General features: G+C 43.2%; 1 protein-coding gene across 11 annotated transcripts in view; it reads right to left on the bottom strand.

The window, feature by feature from the left end:
- The window catches only part of ARHGAP22 (Rho GTPase activating protein 22), a 151545-nt gene that overhangs the window by 27443 nt on the left and 105826 nt on the right, over positions 1 to 18276 (bottom strand). For 9 of the 11 annotated variants that reach the window (XR_008824077.1, XR_008824078.1, XR_008824079.1 and 6 more), the window contains one exon: positions 17518 to 17694. Coding sequence is in view for 7 of the 11 variants with exons in the window: in XM_056352681.1 (XP_056208656.1) it covers positions 17518 to 17694 (177 nt within the window). In the remaining 4 variants the exon portion in view is untranslated. The remainder of the gene's footprint in view (positions 1 to 17517; positions 17695 to 18276) is intronic. The other 2 variants (XM_056352682.1, XM_056352686.1) reach the window with 1 other exon arrangement.

Raw genomic sequence — 18276 nt, 5'->3', positions numbered from 1 at the left:
TTGGTTGGTCTGTGGGCAGCAACATGCTCTAATATGTTTCAAGCAACATCAGTCCTTGCCTTCCTGGTCAACTTGGATCACATGAGCAGTACCTGTCTGTAGGTACTGTCAATGACTCCTGGGTAACAAGTTGACTGCAGCCAGAGACCACTGACACAGAGGTTAAGGAATGTGGTGCTAAGATAACAGATAAAGATAGAAGGGTGACCTGCTTTGAGATTCAGAAGGAGCAGCAGATGGACCTTTCACAAGCACAGTATTAACATTACTATGGGTGTCTGCTGCAGAACCAGATGCTGGGGACCCTGTCTTTCCACCTTCTCAAGCACAGAAGTTGGTAACACCTTTTTCTCCTGGATGGAAACAGCGATCTTCAGAGGAAACAAAGGCGCTGTAGTATTCTTCTTCTGCAATACTACTCACCTCCCTTCGCACCATTTCAAATAGGTAACAAGAAACACCAGCCATAAAACCAAGGCTGGGATGACTGGGGATGAAGCTGACCTAACTATGATGACTGAAAGGAGCTGGCACAAGTGTGGGTTACTTCCCATGTGCTGAAGGGCTGTGCAGGTGACATCACGCAGCCCTCACAGGTCATTTTTGGCTGAGGGGAAGAAAAGACCCTGAAGCCATTGCCAGGGTGAAAGACATATCTCAGCCCAGCTCTCCTAGTTGCCTCGCACTTTGGTGCGGGAGTCCCACTCCAGCCCAACTCCAATTGCAGATCTAAGTTTTCTCTCCCTCTCAATGCTGAACCTTAATTTTCCATGGAAGCACTAGAAGTCACCAAGCATTGCACAGATTAAATATATCACCCAAGCCAGGTCTGTTGGTAACCGCACCTTTCCCTTTGCAGCTGCAATTACACTGCAGCTCTATGCCCTATTTTTTTTTTTTTTCTTTTGCTGAGCCATAGAGAAGGACCCCCTCCAGCCACTGCTCAGAAGAAAGATTGCTCCCTGCCCAGGTCTTTTGGCAGTAAGAGCATTAGGGTTGCAGTTTAGAAAGTAGACAGCTGCAGTTAGAGTGGGGCTGAAAAGCTGGCCTTGGAGAAACCATTTATCTGTGCAGTGGCTGCACATCTTGTCCATAGCTTAGGAGAGGAAATTGGTGTTAGGGTTCAGAGAAGAAGCAAGCTAAGAGATATCTTTGGAGTAGGGCTGGAAAGGGACTGTCAAAGGCAAGCTGGAGCTGTTGACAGTTCTGGGCTTGTGGAAATCTTTCATCTAGACATCTGCTGGGGGGGCCTTGATGAAGTCTACTCTCAGTAAAATTACTGCTAGGGCTCTTACAGCTACACTAGCAAGAGACATAGCAGATGCACCTACTTCAGTCTCCCAGGGTTAAACAGGGCAGACTGAGAAGGTGGTGTTCTGCTAGCTCTGTAAAGCTCATCTTGCTTCAGCTAGGTCTCAGAAGAGCTTGTAAAACGTGTAGTAAAATGTCCCTGAAACTACCAGGATATGACAGCATTGCTGGGCTGGACAGGGATTGCCCTGCCTTGCAAGGAAAAGCAAATGTGGAGCCAGTCACACACAGCCTCATCCGCCGGCTCCTCAAGGCACAGGCCTGTTTTTAATCACTGGGGCCAGCAGCTCAGACTGAACTTGGCAGCATTTCACTCCATTTGATGATCCTGCTGGAAGACATTAAAGTCTTTCTTTTCATTCAGAAGAAGTAGAGCCAGTGCCATCCAGTCACACTCCCAGACAGAGTTAGGCTGGAAATAAAGTCAAAAGCTACTATCAACCCAAGGGTTAACTTTCCTTGTCAGACCCTTATCTATAGCTAGGCTCTTTTATTTGGTTTCAAAGCAGAAAAAACCCCAGCATGCCTGGGACCACATCTTTAATCTCAGAAAGACTCAAGAGATACTAAAATAATGGGCTAGCAGAGCTACAGAATTTCTTTCCTCTACTCCAACAAGCTGTCTCTGTTCTTTAAAGATTTAGGTGGCTCTTTGTGGAAAAAGCGAGCCAGGAATGATGTACTGACTAAGACACAGACAAGCTCTCTGTCCTGGCCTGAATAGCTCACCCACCAGCTCCAGGCATACAAAGTCTATACATTCAGCTATGCTGTCCAGACATGCAGTGGGCAGGAAAATATATGCTCCCTGCTTCATTTTTCCTCATCAGAGCTCTGATTTCAACCAAAATAAACTGAAGACAGAGATAATAAAGTCAGTTCCTGAGTAGATTTTTCTTTACAGGAGGACTGAGGACTTCGTATGTGCTTAAAGCAGGAAAAGTCCAGACACTCCTGTGTCAGCTGTACATAGAGCTTAGTACACACACGCTCACGTTAAAAGATGTGCAGGAAGATAATCAAGCACAGACCTGGATGCTGCTCTACAGCAGTACATACACCCGCGCATGCATGTGGTGCCTCACAGACAGGCAGTTTACGGATATAAATATTGTGTACGTGCTCACCTGCACAGGTAAGCGTCTGCTTTTACCTTCCCACATTCATACTTAGGCTCCCATTTATCTGTCCCTCTCACACATGAAAGCACTGAGAACAAATCATGGGCAGACATTCAGAAATGCATATGCTTCCATAGCACAAAACACACACAAACCTATAACTCCTGTTTCCCCTCCCCTGGCCCACCCAAGCACACACTTTGTGAATTACTGTAGCAGCAACTGGAAAAGAAGTTCCACATTAGGAGCTGTACATGCCTAAGAAAAGATAGTTCCCAGCGACTAAACGATCCAGCCAGACAAAACATGTGAGAATGAGGGAAAGGAAAGGAAACAACAGATAACTAGGAATCAAGCAAAAAAAAGTAACTTGCCCAAGGCCACACAAACGGGTCTGTGGTAGAATGTGGTGTCTTCTGACCCCATTCCCCACAAAGAACAGCCTCCATATACTAGGAGCCGATTGCTTTCATTCACGTACCACCATTTAAATATTTTATGTAAAAGCAAGCAGAAATGCATCTCCTCAGAACTATCTTCAAATGTTAGACTGGCATCCAGTAGGTATTTTTGGCCATAAACCGGGTCCTTCCCACTCTTTCCCCCTTTGTAAAGTCAGCTCCTTTTTTAGATTCCTAGCTTATGTCTGAGGCTAAGCTCAAATATCTGCTTTTCCTCTAGGAAAAGAAAAACATAACAAATCTAAACTCGGAAAATCATCTCATACCTCTCGTTCTTGTGCAGCACTCCGCTACATGACAGGCGCTGAGCTTTAAGCAGAAACCAGGCAGTGTCAGACAGCAGGAGCGGCAGAGAAAGAAAGTCCTGACTTCAGGCATCAGACACATTCTGAGTCCCAGCACTGGCAGCTTTCCATTCACCCAGCGCTACGGAGTGGAGAGCAGCCGATCTGCCCTGGGAGATAATCTCAGCAGCACATCTGGTCTTAGCTCCGCAACTCGACATTAATTATGACTTGTGCAGAAAGCATTTGAAATATCCAATGAGGTGCAGAGCTTCCCAGCTCCCTCCGCGTGGGGAAGGAGAGAGTAGAAAGACAGGCAGGTAGGGTCTTGCCCACCCTCGAAGCTGCCGCCAATGTAAACAGCAGCTAAGTATGGGTCACAAGTTTTAACAAAGGCATCCCCCATCGGCTCTGTAATATATTCATGCTCTAATTGCTTGTCAGATCTATTCTAGATAGCTGGAAAGCTGAGCAACAGTTGCTGTCTGCATGCCACACTCTGGATCCCTTCCTGATACAGGCAATGTTAGTTGTGCTGCAGGCAACTTGGTGCCCCGGTCTGGCCTCTGTTCTGCTTGCAAAGCACCAGAAGCAGAAACCTCATTTTGGAGGGGACATACCCCCACCTTAGCCTTAGCATACTCTGAGAGTACCTCCACAGCTCTGGGATACATTGGAAAGTTTTACACAGCTTAGGAAAAGCTAGTCTTTGACCTGTGCACCTTTTTTGTGCTTACACCCTCTGCTTTTTACAGAGAAGTTGTCTGATGCTCAATAGCTCAGCTGCATAACTGGTAGAGGAGGGAACTACAAGCTCCTTACATGTGAACCAATTCCCCAGGACTTACTTGCAGTAAAATATTCACCCCCTCAGCCTCTGGTTTCAGGGTAAGAAGCCTGTAGTTAAGAAAAACACTTATCACACAATGCCTCATGCAGTTATACACAGGTCAGCCCTCCATCCCATTTACAAAATGCACTCATGTGACTGCAGATCTGCAGCCGTCACCACTCAAAACCTTTGCACCAAGCTTCCGCCAAACTTCTGGGGAATTTTATCAAGTTTGGCTAACTTCATTTCCCTCTGCAGAAAAAAAACCCCAAACCAAAACCACCCAACAACTTATCCCTGTCTGCAACTGCTCTTCTGCTTCTGTTATTAAAATACCATTTTGTGGTCACTGCACAGACCATGCTCATCTGAACTTAGTGGCCCGCCACCTCCTTACCTACACAGTGGCTCAGTTTGAACACACATGTCAGGCTCTGATATTATCCCAGTCACTGAGACAGTGTTGTTCCACAACTCATGAAACTTGAGATCAAACTATGTCTCTACATTCTCTGTTCTGATCAAAAGACTGTCTCTCAATACAGGTCATGGCAGCACTAGGATCAAAAGCTCTAGTTATTGAGTAGCAAGATAGTAAGGTATTCCCCTTAGCTATTCAAGGTATATTTTGAGTAGCAAGGTATTGCACAATTGCAAAAATAGACACCGAAAGCCCAGACAATACACTGGACAGTATTTAAAGCCCACTAAAGAATATCTGAAAAGCAATGGAGATCCTTAAATAAAAATTACAAATGAGATCCTGGGTGTTCTTCACCCTTTTATTATCCCCTCTTCGCCTGTGGTGAACACAGCAGGCTGCAGGTTAGGGAGAGGCTGCCCACAGTGCTAACGGGTGAGCACGACCAATCCTCTTCTGAATGGCTGAGACACCATCAGGATTTTTTTGGCACTAATCCCTGGAACAATGCCTCAAAATTAGCCTCACGTCTGCAAATAACATTATGGAGCCTGGGACTCAACGCTTGGGATGGGAGCCCAGGAGACAGAAAATGCAGACATTTATTCTTCCATTCACTTCTCCATTTCTGTTTTCCACCTTTCAAAACACCAGAACAAGAAGGTATCCAATGAAATAGAAAGTCATGTTGTTTAACATGAATATTGTTATACGCAAAGCCTAATTAACCTGTGAAATTCACAGCCTCTCAGTGGCCAAGGACACAGCATGACTCAAAGCATGGTTAGACTTCAGCATAGCTTATAATACTGTGAGTTGCATGAGAGAAGACAATGCAAACTCTTCCCCGGAGAAAGAGCAAACACAGCTCTCTGGTGAAAGAAAAAAGGAGCACGTGCTTGCTTACATGAGCATCACAATTAAAGCATAAAACGACAGCTGCTTCAGTGTTATTCCCTGCACATGGTTAACTTTGCAGCTATAGGTGTCCTGCGAGAAGAACACAACATTGCGCTCCATATCTACACACTCCACAGTTACCACCTATCTCCTTATATGAAACAATTCTCAATCCCTTTCAAAGTATCATGTTAAAAATCATGACTTAGACCACAGAATATAAGACTGGAATAAAAATCACTAAATATAAATATTTGATTTGTGTTTTGAATTCCCAGGTCACACTTGGATCCTGCTTTCTCTGTTAACCACATTTCTGAAAAATGAAATCCAAGATTCACACATAATCACTGGATTGCAGGGGCTGCAGACTCCAGAAGTACACTTGATACTGCAAGAATAGCAATAAAATCCAGAAAGCTGTCCAAATTACATATAAACTACCATCAACATTTTCACCTGGAGCTCTCCCCGTACACGTGCCAAGGAAAGAAGGGGTAATGGAGTCTGAAATCCCTCTTTCCCCATTGCTGTTTGTTTAGTTGTAGAGAAGTTTACCACTGACCAACCCTTGTTTTCTAAATAACAACTTAGGTTACTAAAACTGTTCAGGGAGTAAGTCTCACAGAATTTTGTTTGCTGTGGAGCTGCAGGCATTTTCTTTCCTGGCACCATTGTATGAAGAGAGTTCTAGTAATGCTCTCATGAGCTAGCACCACTGCAGTTATTCTGCTGCAGGTACCAGAACAGGGAGAAAGCATCCTGCCTGTACATGTCACTACAAGCCCTGAGACTGGCTGGGAAGTTCACTACAGCTCACACAACCTCTGAAAATCCAGGCATGTCTCAGGCTTGGCATCTAACTCAGGTCAAATTCAGTCTTGAATCTGGTTGCAACAGACAGGAATGGTGAACCCACATGAACTCAGAAAATATTCCTCCTCATCTCTGATTGTGAGCAAACTTGTTGGCTTGCACAGCTCTAGCAAGTGCCATAGGGTGTGAGTATTTTTAGACACTGTCTTACACAGAGTATTAGCTAATATACAGATATACTCAAGTGGACCTGTCTGAGGGAGCTCAGATCTAGGAAATTGCTTCATCTATTTGTACAGAAAGGACCTCATATCAAAGTTAGAATAAGAGCTGAAGTTCTCTAGTTTTCAAGTAAGTTGAGCCTTGTACAGACTCACTTTTTAACCTAGGCAAACACGGGCATTTGAACATCTTGTATCTGTTGAAAGCTGGCAGTGAAATGGCTACAGGTGATCAGTCACAGGGCTGAACCCAGCAGGAAAGATTTCAACAGTATGTCAGCATGTCCCCTGTAGCGAAAATTTCCCTTCCAGTTTCCTCCCTCTCCAAACACTTTGGAGAGATCCTTCTCTGAACAAAATGATGTCCCCACACCCCTCCCCTGTCTAGGCTGGGGTCTCAACCTTCACTGGTAAAATGAAATATTTTGAGAATGAACAGGCTTCTGCTTACTGATTGATAAACCAGTTCATCCTGGGTTAAAAGGTTCGCAAATAGCTATGTTCGTCCTTCTGTCAGAGTAGATTCTGCTTAACCTGTGTGAGGTGTCTTCCCATCTCTCTAAAACATGTCAGGAAAGGAATTAAGCAGCACTGTAAATTACCCTGCCATGGACTCTGACCACTTTATGCTCTAAATTGATATTTTAACTGTTTGCTCACAGAGAAAAGATGATAAACAGACCTAACGTCACTTAACCACAGCATTTTGAATCCAGAGCCAAACCCCTGTGTTTATTGGTCTATTTCTCTCTAAACAAAGGCAAGAAGCATTTAGAGAATGAAACATCAAGAGCAACAAAAAATGCCTTTTAGCAAGCAATGACCTGGGCAAATGTGCCCTGGAAAACTTCTTTCTCCCCACAACATAAGAAAAACTTTTACAGAACTTTTTATTTACTGAGTCTTGCACATGCCTGTCTACATTTAATAGATTTCATAGGCTTGACTGAAGCTCTGTCTGTAGAAAGCATCTGACCAGCAGATTTTCTCTTCCAAGTTCACTGCATGTTGATGTCCCCACTGCACAGAAGAGTTTTCCAAAAATTCTGGGTGTTAATAAGTAAAAAGTAGTTATGATGTAACATGATTGTTGCCACCACAGTGTCTCATCACTACAGAAAGATGAGAATTCCAGCTGTGGGTTTGAACATAAGGATCACGGAGTCTAAAACCTGTTGCTGATCCTCGTCTTGTACAGAATGAAATGAGCCACCAGGATTTCTGGCCATTCTGGAACCTGGCAGAGCCTGTGACCTAGATTTACAACCAAAATTTAGAAGGTCAGCCCCTTTATCCATTCAGAAGACCAAACAAGCTTATGGCCTCAAGCCTTCCCATATCTCAAGCCTGAGAGGCTGATAACCTAGACACAGCACAATCAGTCACTGAGGATCAGACAGGATCAACATTGAACACATGGGTGCTTACGCAAATCAAACTTCATCATAAATATCTCTGTCAGTCTAAAACCTACAATCGCAAAACTCCGTACCAAGTAAATTGTGTATAGTGTCACTTTGTTGCTTCCTCAAACTCATCCAATGATGAAAATCTGTTAGCTAATTACCTGTATACTCCACTATCCAACTAAAATCATCAATCAATATAAAGCATAACTTACACTTTCACCATCCAAGCATAAGATCACGGTCTAAGCTCTAACAACAGCCGAACTTGACTGACCGTGCTTGGAGAGAACATGGAATTTAGCTCAAACTTGTAAAATGGGTAACACATTTCAGTGAATCTGCTAGCCTTTCAGGAACACTTCTAGAAGAGGTCAGGGGCTGAATGTTCCCTTCCCTGACCTGCAACTCGGAAGGTAGGAAGGGGAAATTACAAGACCAATTACGTGATGATGGAGGAGAATAAAAAAAGAGCAACTAAAGGGGGTAGAAGCGTAACCTTTGCAAAGGACGTAGGAAAAAAGAGACATGGTGAATGTCTTTGTCTTCAGCTCCTAAATGGTTAAAATTGCAACTTGCAAGAGGCAGACTACCATTCCCTTTCAGTAAGGGCATATCCTCATAACACTCATCAAAGGACTAATACAGAGAAATTAAAATCCTTGCCTGCAAGCTGAGAAACACCACAGGAACATGTTTGTCCCATTAATCATACACTGCCAGGATATGCAGTGAGAATCATTGCTGTTTTAAAGACTGTCAGCTTTCAAACATCAAGCATGAATCTTACTATTACAGGAATGCTCTCACTGAGAAAACACCAGGGAAGGAGGTGGTACTGGTCAGACTACATGCTACAGGCAGTAGCCACCAACAATGTAACAAATGCACAGCCACCATCACTTCTCCATGGCACTTCCTAGCTGAAGAGAAGAAGAAAACAATCTGTTATTGAAGCAAACACAAGCCCTGCCTTATTTATTCTGAAGCTGGATTGCTCTTAGCAATACAAGGTATATGAAGCTAATGACTTCCTCTAGAAGTTTTTCTTTGATAGCTCAGGTGGACTTATCTTCTGTGAACTCATCCAATTCTATTTTGAATCCATTTATTATTTTTGTTTCCACATCTTGTGACAATGAGTTTCATAATTTATTTTTGCACTACATGAAACGCTTCTTTTTCCTGGTTCAAACCACATGACTGTGCACAGTTCAAATCCTCCTTATATTTGTAATAATTTTATCCATCAGAGCTTCCTGCAAACTTCTCTTTTCCAAGACCCTTTTCGAAGTAATTTTTTTGTTGTTTTTTGAGGAAGGGGTTTAAGTTGGATAGATTTTACATCTTAACTGCTTACACAACCTCTGGAGTACAAGATTAATTCAGGGAAAAGCTTGTATTAAAAGTTCTACCCTGAGCTTGAAAAGTCTTTTGTAGCACAAATTTCATCCAAATGGAAACATTCCCATGTGACATTTTGTTTTATCAAATCGAAGTTTCTCAACCAAGACATTTAATCAAGCAAATCCCATGAACAGCTTTACCCTTCTCACCTAAATATGTAACAGAAGTAATTTATATTTATAGTTTTTCTCTGTGTCCTATCTAGTTGAGCAGAGGCACTCAGAAGGATTCTTGCTCAGTTGCCTGTCATTCCCCAGCACTGGATGCAGGCCTGCTCTTTGGTGCCCAGGACTGTCCACACCAACAAAGTACTACAGATCCATCCACCTGATGCCAAACTACATCCTTCATCCATACAACCAAACTAAGCTGGTTAATGACAGCTGGGAGATACAGCATTGCAGCGCAGAACTCGTGCTGCTGCCTGGGGTCTTTGAAACCAGTAGCAGGGGACTTGCCTCTCTAACAAGCCCTAACACAGTGCTCTGAGAATACCCATTGCTGCTCCACAATGACCAGGTTACTGCATAGTCTCCACTCAGAGCCCAGATAAGCTTGGGCACTGGTACTGAATGTCACTTAAAGCCCTTAGCCAACAGCTTTAAAGGTGAATTATATACAAGGAGTGAACTAGAGAGACATGAAAGTTACAAATTGTATATGGAAGTGGAGCAGCCACCTGACTTGTAAATGTAGGATCATCAAAAGTCAGTAAGGAACACCTTTTGCCCTTGACATGCTTTAGTTTTGCTTTTAGTTTTACACCCTTCCATCAAGTATTTATACACACTGATAAGATCCACTCTGAAACTTCTCCAGGCTAAACAAGCCCAGCCTCCTCAGCTTCTCTTAGTATCTCACTTGCCACAATCCTTTAATCATCTTAGTGGCCTTTCACTGGACTCCCTCCGGTAAGCCCAAATCTTTCTTGTCCTGGGGAGCCCAGAACTGGCAAAACACTCCAGATGTGATCTTGCTAATGCTGAGGGGAAGGCTCATCTCCCTCAATCTGCTTGCAATGCTCTTCTTAATGCAACCCAGGATTCCGTTGGCATTCTTTGCCACAAGGGTACATTGCTGGCTCATGTTCAACTTGTCCAACAGCATCCCAGGTGCTTCTCTGCAAAGCTGCTTTCCAGCTGGTCAGCTCCCAGCATGTACTGCTGCCTAGGTTTATTCATCCCCAGGTGCAGGACTTTGCATTAGTTTGTTGAATTTTATGGGGTTCCTGTCCACTCATTTCTCTAGCCTGTCGAGGCCTCTCTGAATGATGGCACAACTGTCTGATGCACCAATATTACCTGCAAGCTTGCTGAGGGTGTACTCTGTCCCAGGTCATTAATGAAACTGTTACATTGTACTGGCACCAGTATTAGCCTCTGGGGTGTACTATTAATGACTGGCCTTCAGATGGACTTCGGGCTTTGAGCAGAGCACTTCAGCCAGCTTTCAATACACCTCACTGTCTATTTATCTAGGCTGTACTTTATGAACTTGTAAATGAGGTTATTACAGGAGACAGTCCTGAAAGCTTTGCTAAAGTTGAGACAAACAGTAATCACTGCTGTTCCCTCATCCATGATTTCATCATAGAAGGCTATCAGGTTGGTCAAGCGTAACTTCCCCTCCACAGATCCATGCTGACTACTCTCGGTCACCTTTTTGACCTTAATATGTTTGGAAACTATTTCTGTGTTTGTCTGCTCCATCACTTTCCCAGGAACAGAGGTGAGGCTGACAAGCTTTCTTCCCTAGGTCCTCATTCTTACCCTTCTTGAAGTTAGGAGTCTTTAGGGACCTCCCCCAGTCACCATGTCTTTTCAAAGATTATCAAGAGTAGCCTCATGCATTGGCCAGCTCCCTCAGCATGTGTGGATGCATCTCATCAGGTCCCATGGACTTGGGTATATCCATTTTCTTTAAAAGTTCCCTAATCTGATCATCCTCTACTGAGAAGTATTCCTTGCTCCAGGCTTTCCCACTGGCTTCAGGGGCTAGGGAATGATGAAGACAAATCTTAACAGTAAATTCTGAGGTGAAGAAGGCATTGAGTACCTTGGCCTCTTTGATGCCCTTTGTTATCAGGTCTCTTGCTCATTTCAGTAGTGTGCCCGTATTTCCCCTGGTCTTCATGTTGTTGTTGACATGCCTGAAAAAGTCCTTCTTGTTGCCCTTCACAGCTCCCACCAGATTCAACTCCAGGTGTGCTTCAACTTTACTAAGTCCATTCCTGTATGATCAAACAGTTTCTTTATATTCTTCCTAGGTCACCTGTCTCTGCTTCCACTTCTTCTGTGCTTCCTTTTTAGGTATGAGCTTTGTCAGGAGCAGCTTGTTCATCCATTCCAGGGGTCCTCAAACTACAGCCCACGGGACAGATACAGCCCCCCAGGGTCCTCAATATGGCCCCCGGTATTTACAGACACACCCCCCACCCCCCGCCGGGGGTGTGTGGGGGGGAAACCAAGCAGCCGCAGATGGCTGCCTGCCACTTCATCCGCGCGCAGGCCCCCTGGTTAAAAAGTTTGAGGACCCCTGCTCCATGCAGTCCTCCTGCTACCTTTGCTTCATTTCCTGCAGGTGGGGGAGGCCTGTTCTTGAGCTTGGAGGAAGTAATCCTTGAAAATCAACGAGATATCCTAGACTTCTCTCCAGGATCGTATCCCATGATACCTTCAGAGCACCTGTCCTACAGATAGTCATTGTGACCTCAGGCAAGTTACTTGATGCTCAATACCTCAGATTCCTCCTTTACAAAAAATAACAATAATCTTTCCCTACCTCAAGGCTGCATCATGATGGTAAAATATGTTGGTCATAAAGCACTAATAGAAGCCCCAGATATGTCTGACAGAAATAAGTCAGAAAAAAAACCCCACAACTTAATCAGATCTTAGATCTTAAAACTTTTTCTGTTGTAAGCAGTTTTGGCAGCAAGATCCACTCCCAACTTACTTTAGCTCTACTCTGTGTCAGTTTCTATATCCCACAAGTATAACCTCCGCTTGTGACACCTTTGCGTGGGGTAAGGCTAACCAGCACCTCCTCATAGATGATTTATGCATCCCCTAGTCCTGTGAAGATATTTGAACTCATAACCCCCCCATCATCTTTGCCTTCCTCTTCTCTTGGTTCAGGCCCATCACCCAGCATGAGACACCACCAAAGAGCAAACACTGATAAGCAGCATCAGGCGCCAGCTGTCTGTGCAGAGATAACAGCTCATCATGACAGGCACAACAAACACCCAGCATGACTCCCCACACACCTGTGGGAGCTTGCACAAGGGAAGCTCACCCTGCTGCCTAGTGAAGGGGCTCCTCCTGGCCCAGCCAGGAATCCTACTTGAGATTGTCACTCTGGGGGAGCTCTCCAGCAAGACAGGGAGCAGAATTCTTCTCTCTGTCTTCACACTGAGCAGAAAACAAGCCACCTCCCTCTTCTTCATTACTGTGGTATCTTAGCATTTTAAATTAACTGATGTGATTCTATGCTCATGATGCTCTTACTGGCAAATCCTCATCTTACAGGTGGAGAAATTAAACCTCAGACTACCAAGACTTAACATCACATGCTAGCTCCTAAAGAGTCTGGCATCCTCATGGACATGCATCTAATACCAATATGTGGCCCTTCAAAACAGTCATGTTTTGCTGTCATCCAGATGTTATCTGAAAGACATTTACCCATCTAAAACAGGATCCTTGATTAGGCCTATGTAGGGCTATTCTTCCATTACCCATAATGACATTGAGTCACGTATTAAATTACACCGCAGAGACTTGTCCCCTAGTTTGCAGCTCTCCCCTAATGCAAGACATGGTCTGCACAGGGCCCCAGTTGTCAGTAAAAACATTCTCTGCACTGTTTTGCTCACAGAAAAAATAAGCCACATATCATGGTTTATATATATCTGGAGAATAGAACTGGAATTAATGATAGTAGAGTGGCTCCCTCAGTGGACCCTTCATCAGAGCCCACCAGTTAAAAAGTTACTATTTTTCCCGAATGGAGAAACCACTGCTGGAGCTCTTGCAGCACAATTACTTTGCACAGGGTAAAGTGCTCTGTGTTTACCTTAAGGAAGTACATCTCTTCCCTTCCAACTGCTTCACCTTCCCTCCATGCAGAACTGATGAAAGACTGAGATGAGGAGGAGCAGAAATTAGGGAAAAGTAGTGGAGAAATAAAGGGGCAGTGACACGCATTTCTGGCAGAGGAGCAAGGAACTGCTCATGGGAAGAAAGAATATGTAAACAGGAGAAAACAAATACAAACATAAAACAAGATTAACACAGAATGATTCTGTCCTCATGCAGTGTTGGTCATGTGCTGGGCTGTGAGACAGAGTAATGCCACTCGGCTTTCAACTCAGGCACCAAACCCCTCAACTTTTGTACCTCATGTCCAAAAAATACCATCTTAGACATTTTACATTTTTCTTCTGATGCAAGACAAAAATGAGTAAGACATGACAACTGAGGAGGAGTAGATGGAAAGGGATTTCCTCAAAGTAGCTCTATTTCTGAGACTAGAAGTACAGCCCCACTGTACACGTACAGAATGAGGAATGACCTCCTCTCCCCCCACCTACACCAAACATTTCCAACACATCACCCTTCAGAGGACACTGGCGGGCTGACTCTCACCCAAGCCCACAGCCACAAACCCTTTGCATTTAGCACTGTGGCACTGCTGTGAACACTCCATATTAAAGAGCAGCTGCAGAACAATGTGACTGTAGGGTACAGAGGATTCTCCAGATAAACTGTTAGTGGTGTAAACTCAGAACAAAATTTATTCGTCACAGAGGTAAGAAGGATCATAGTGAACAGTATGAATCACCCTCTGTCAGAATGTGCTCCAAACCTCACTTTTATCAAGCCACTGTGACTAACTGTTCTTAAAGACATAAGTAAAACATACAGAGCACTCTTAAATCTCAGTTTACAAAATCTTCTGCTCTGAATGAGATGGACTAGACTCAAGAATTCAGGAGCCTGAAACTCAGGGAAACTTGTTAGAAATTATTTTCCCCATAAACATCATAGTTGTTCTTCAAAAGACTTAAGAACTCTAGGATTTTATTTTAAGGCCACATTTGATGTGTATTTCAAAGCACACATTCCATATGTTTTTAAGCCTGAATGTATCTCCTATTAATAATTCAGGTTCCTCAGCAACTTTGGAGAGTTTTCTGTTTTATTTTAAGAAGCCTTTGCTGTTCACCTTTAAACACAGTTCATGTGCCCGCATCAACATGTAAGAAGATACCCTCAACCTTTTAGATTTATGTTTCTTCAATACATCAGCAAAGATTAAAGTGTGGCTAAGCCTCCCCTTTTATCTTGGTGTAATTCATTTTTACACCATATCAACCTTCTCCAGGGCTGGATATTTACATATTAATAATGAAGCCTGCTTTCTAATTCCTTCCCCTGTCCCTTTAGCTTCATATATTAAAAAGTGTCGATAGATAAGATTTGGCTTTCCAATTAGTGGTGGTAGCAAAGCAGAGTTCAAATTATTCAATTAAAACACAGAGGCAGCTATGTTTACTGTCCTCCCACATTTGAGCTAAGCTGGGATTTCACTCTGAGAAATTGCCCTGCTCTGATTCTGGTGGAGGAGGAGTAGGTTTGATCATTTTCCCAAGCTGGCTAAAACTATTTGGAAAAAAAGCTTGAGTATCTTAACTATTTCCTGGTTATTGACATTCCTGTACTTTATGAAGTTCAAAGAGACTGAGGATGCAGCTCCATGGTTTCTTTAACCCAATTTATGTTTAGGTTGAAGTCAGAATGAACAACCATGCCCTCTTCCATCCCATCATCTCTCCTTCACCCCATCGTCTCTCCCCAATGTCTTCATTGTGCTGGAACTACTAGTACTACAGCTGCATGGTTAGCAGGGTTGGGAGTAGTGTGTAGCCCGTCCACCTACACACTAATCCTCCCTCCTTTTTTTTCCTGCCAGGTCATTTCCTACTGCACAGCTGCATAACCACTAGTATTAGCACAATGAAACATATGGGAACACATGGATGCAAGGTAGGAAAAGACCAGACCTGACAGCAGCTAGCACTTCAGTCAGCCTAGAGAAGCGATGAAACCATAGCATAAGAACCTGTTCAGGCAACTTAGACTGCAAAGCAGACATAGCCAAGCTAGCTTTAGATTGATGCATTTGAGTATTAGGGAAGAGAGCTCAGGCCAGGCTGAGTGCCCAGGATGCACCCATGTTCTTGGGTAGTTTTTATCCACAGAGAGAAGAAAAACATCAACACACAATTGTATTTCTTACCAGCCCTGCAAATGGCAGTGTTTCTCCTCTACAGGGCTTAAGCCAGCTCTCACCAACAGCCAAAGCAGCCTTTACACTGACATTGATGGAACTAAATCAAATCTGCAGTGTGTGAAAACAGCAATGAATAGCAGCTGCTGTATTTCCCCCCTGCACTGCTGTATTGCCCGCTGCACTGACCTGCTCCCACATCCTCATGATTTCATTCTGTGTTTTTTGATATTTCATAAGGCCCCAGTTCCTGGAATCAAATGTAAGAATAAGAGTATCTGCCTCATTATAGGAAAAACAAAATGTTATCTGATAGCTTTGCAGAGAAGTTTAGAGGTACGGAAAAAGAGCAGATTAATTTGGACAATACTGCCCCCATAAAGAAACAAAAAAGAAATCCATCCCCAACTTTATGCCATTCTAGTGTTTTTGTTTTTAAAATATTAAGATTTTTAGTTATTCATTATGTTAATACTTTAGAGAAGATGCTTGCTCTGGAGCTGTTTCAAGAGACTGACAAAACATGAACACTAACAAAAAAGAAGCCAAATTTGCACTGATAGCAGCAGTGCTGACAACATCATGCCCTGAGAGGCTGTTGCTGGAACGCGTACTATTTGTCATGACTGAATGTTTCCTTTTTCCTCACAGTATTTATTTGATGCACATAGCAAAGCTGTAAATAGACACTGTAAGATTCACTACAAATGGCCACAGAAGTACCATCTATGAGATTCTGAGACTTCTGATGGAGGAACTGCAGGGACCTGCACTGAGCTCAAATTCTAGAAGACTCCTCACTGCGGGCTGGACTTCAGAAGGAAAGCAAAACTAGCACATACTTGTGTCTGAGAGGAAATAATAGTAGACCAGTTTCTACTAGTGAAAAGGGCTTGTTCTGCCCGCAGCACAACAGCATTGTGTGCAACCTCTCAGAATCAGGTACAAACTGCCTTTTGTACATACACTCTTTCTGCTAAGTGAAAGAAGGACCCAGGAAAAAAATTACATCACCACTAGAGATTACATCTCCTCCATACAAAACAAATGCTGTCACACAGAGACGCAAAACTGTGTCACTGGAAAGAAAAAAAAACAGAAACCCCGAGGTAAAAGTTACTAACAAACACAGGATCTTCTCAGTGACCTTATGGTATTTGAGCCTCCCTCAATTGCATCAAGGTCACTTTTCCCTCCCTTAGAACCATGAAAACTAATATCTTCATTTCAGCATAATGAAGCAAAAGTGCCTTTATCTGGCACTTTTTTATCTCTACCTGTCCAAAGAGGTTGATACCACTATTCGCATGAATTCCATCAGTACCACACAAGTCATTTCAAATCGTAGAGTGTCCAGTACCAAGCCAGTAGCTGCTGTCACCAGCAGCGAACCCAGAAGAAAAAAATCTGTGAAACCTTGTTCTATGCTAAACTACAAAACCACCTCCTATCTTATCTACTGATTTGAGAATTTGAAGATTGTGGTATAATATCAACACCAAGAGTTTGGATTTTTTGTTCATTTTAACTTCAGGAATTGTCAACAGCTGTATTGTCTTACAGGTGTTCACTCAGCCTGACCCTGTTGTTATTCCTCAGGCTACATCCCCACCAAAGCCAGTAGATGTCTTCTCAACTGGGCCCTACATTAGGCAAGTGAAAAGTTTTGCTTCCTCTGGCTGTACGAAGGGTAAAAATGGGCATCTGCCCTTGTGGCAGAAAATTGAGATAGCTGGACATGATTCTTCAGGTCCATAAGGATAAGAAAGGTCCACAGAATAGTTCATAATTAGCTGTAAAAAAACTGAGTACTGATGATAGCAATATGTTTGTTATCACCACCCATTTGCAACTGAGCCAGTTATACAGTCTGGATGTGCCCTCCCCTCCCAATTCCCTTCCAATTTCTGGAAAAATAAAATAAATTAAGAATCAACCCAAACACCTTGCTGCAAAACACTTCAGACAATCCAGAGCTTATCTAGGCATCTTACTGATTTTACAGTGTTACACGTATCCTAGTATCACAAGAATATGTTTTACCTTGAGGCAAATGTTTTAATTTATGTGCGTGTGAGCTATTTGCAATACCTCCACCAAATGGAGCCCATATAACCCGTCGGATGGCTTTCACCCAATCTTCCATTTCATTCTGGGAATTAGCCATGAGCAGGAAAGCCTCGTGATTGACAGGCATCTTGTCCCGGTCCCCTGCACCACCTGAAAGACGGAATAAAAATCTCTTTTAGCATCCATTTCAGAAGAGAGCAATCAATGTTTAAAATCACCAGAAGTCTGAGGTAAAAATGATTAAATTATTATTTGAATCGAGCAGTTTTACACACAGTTCCTACTCAACACCCACAAAGCACAGGCTGGTAGAAGAACAAAGCAGAAGTGCAAATTGTACATTTCCAGTGTAGAAAGCTGGAGATGCACTTCTTGTCCCAGCAATAAGTGAAACCACAGGCTGTAAGACCCTACAGGAAGAGTACAAAATGAATTCCATGCACCTGTGCTGAGCTATTGAGAAATTATTACTGAAAAGAGGGACCAAGTGAATCATAAGACATTTCAGTGCTTGAGATGCAGAAGTCGGAAGATCACCTACTTTCTTTCAGTCCCTGGGAATCTCTAGTCTCAATATAGAAAAAGAGACCCATTCTGATTTTTGATCCAATTCAGAAGGAACATTTTGGAGAGAAGTTAACACTTGGGGATATGAATCTAACTCTCCCACTTGAAATAAGAACTTTAGGAGCTATTAATGTTGAGCTAATGCTTAACAGCTATTAACCAGAA

The sequence above is a fragment of the Falco biarmicus genome, chromosome 9, assembly GCF_023638135.1.
Source record: "Falco biarmicus isolate bFalBia1 chromosome 9, bFalBia1.pri, whole genome shotgun sequence".
Lineage (NCBI taxonomy): Eukaryota > Metazoa > Chordata > Aves > Falconiformes > Falconidae > Falco > Falco biarmicus.
Note: the sequence above shows the minus strand (reverse complement) of the source record. Positions and strands in the feature narration are given on the sequence as shown.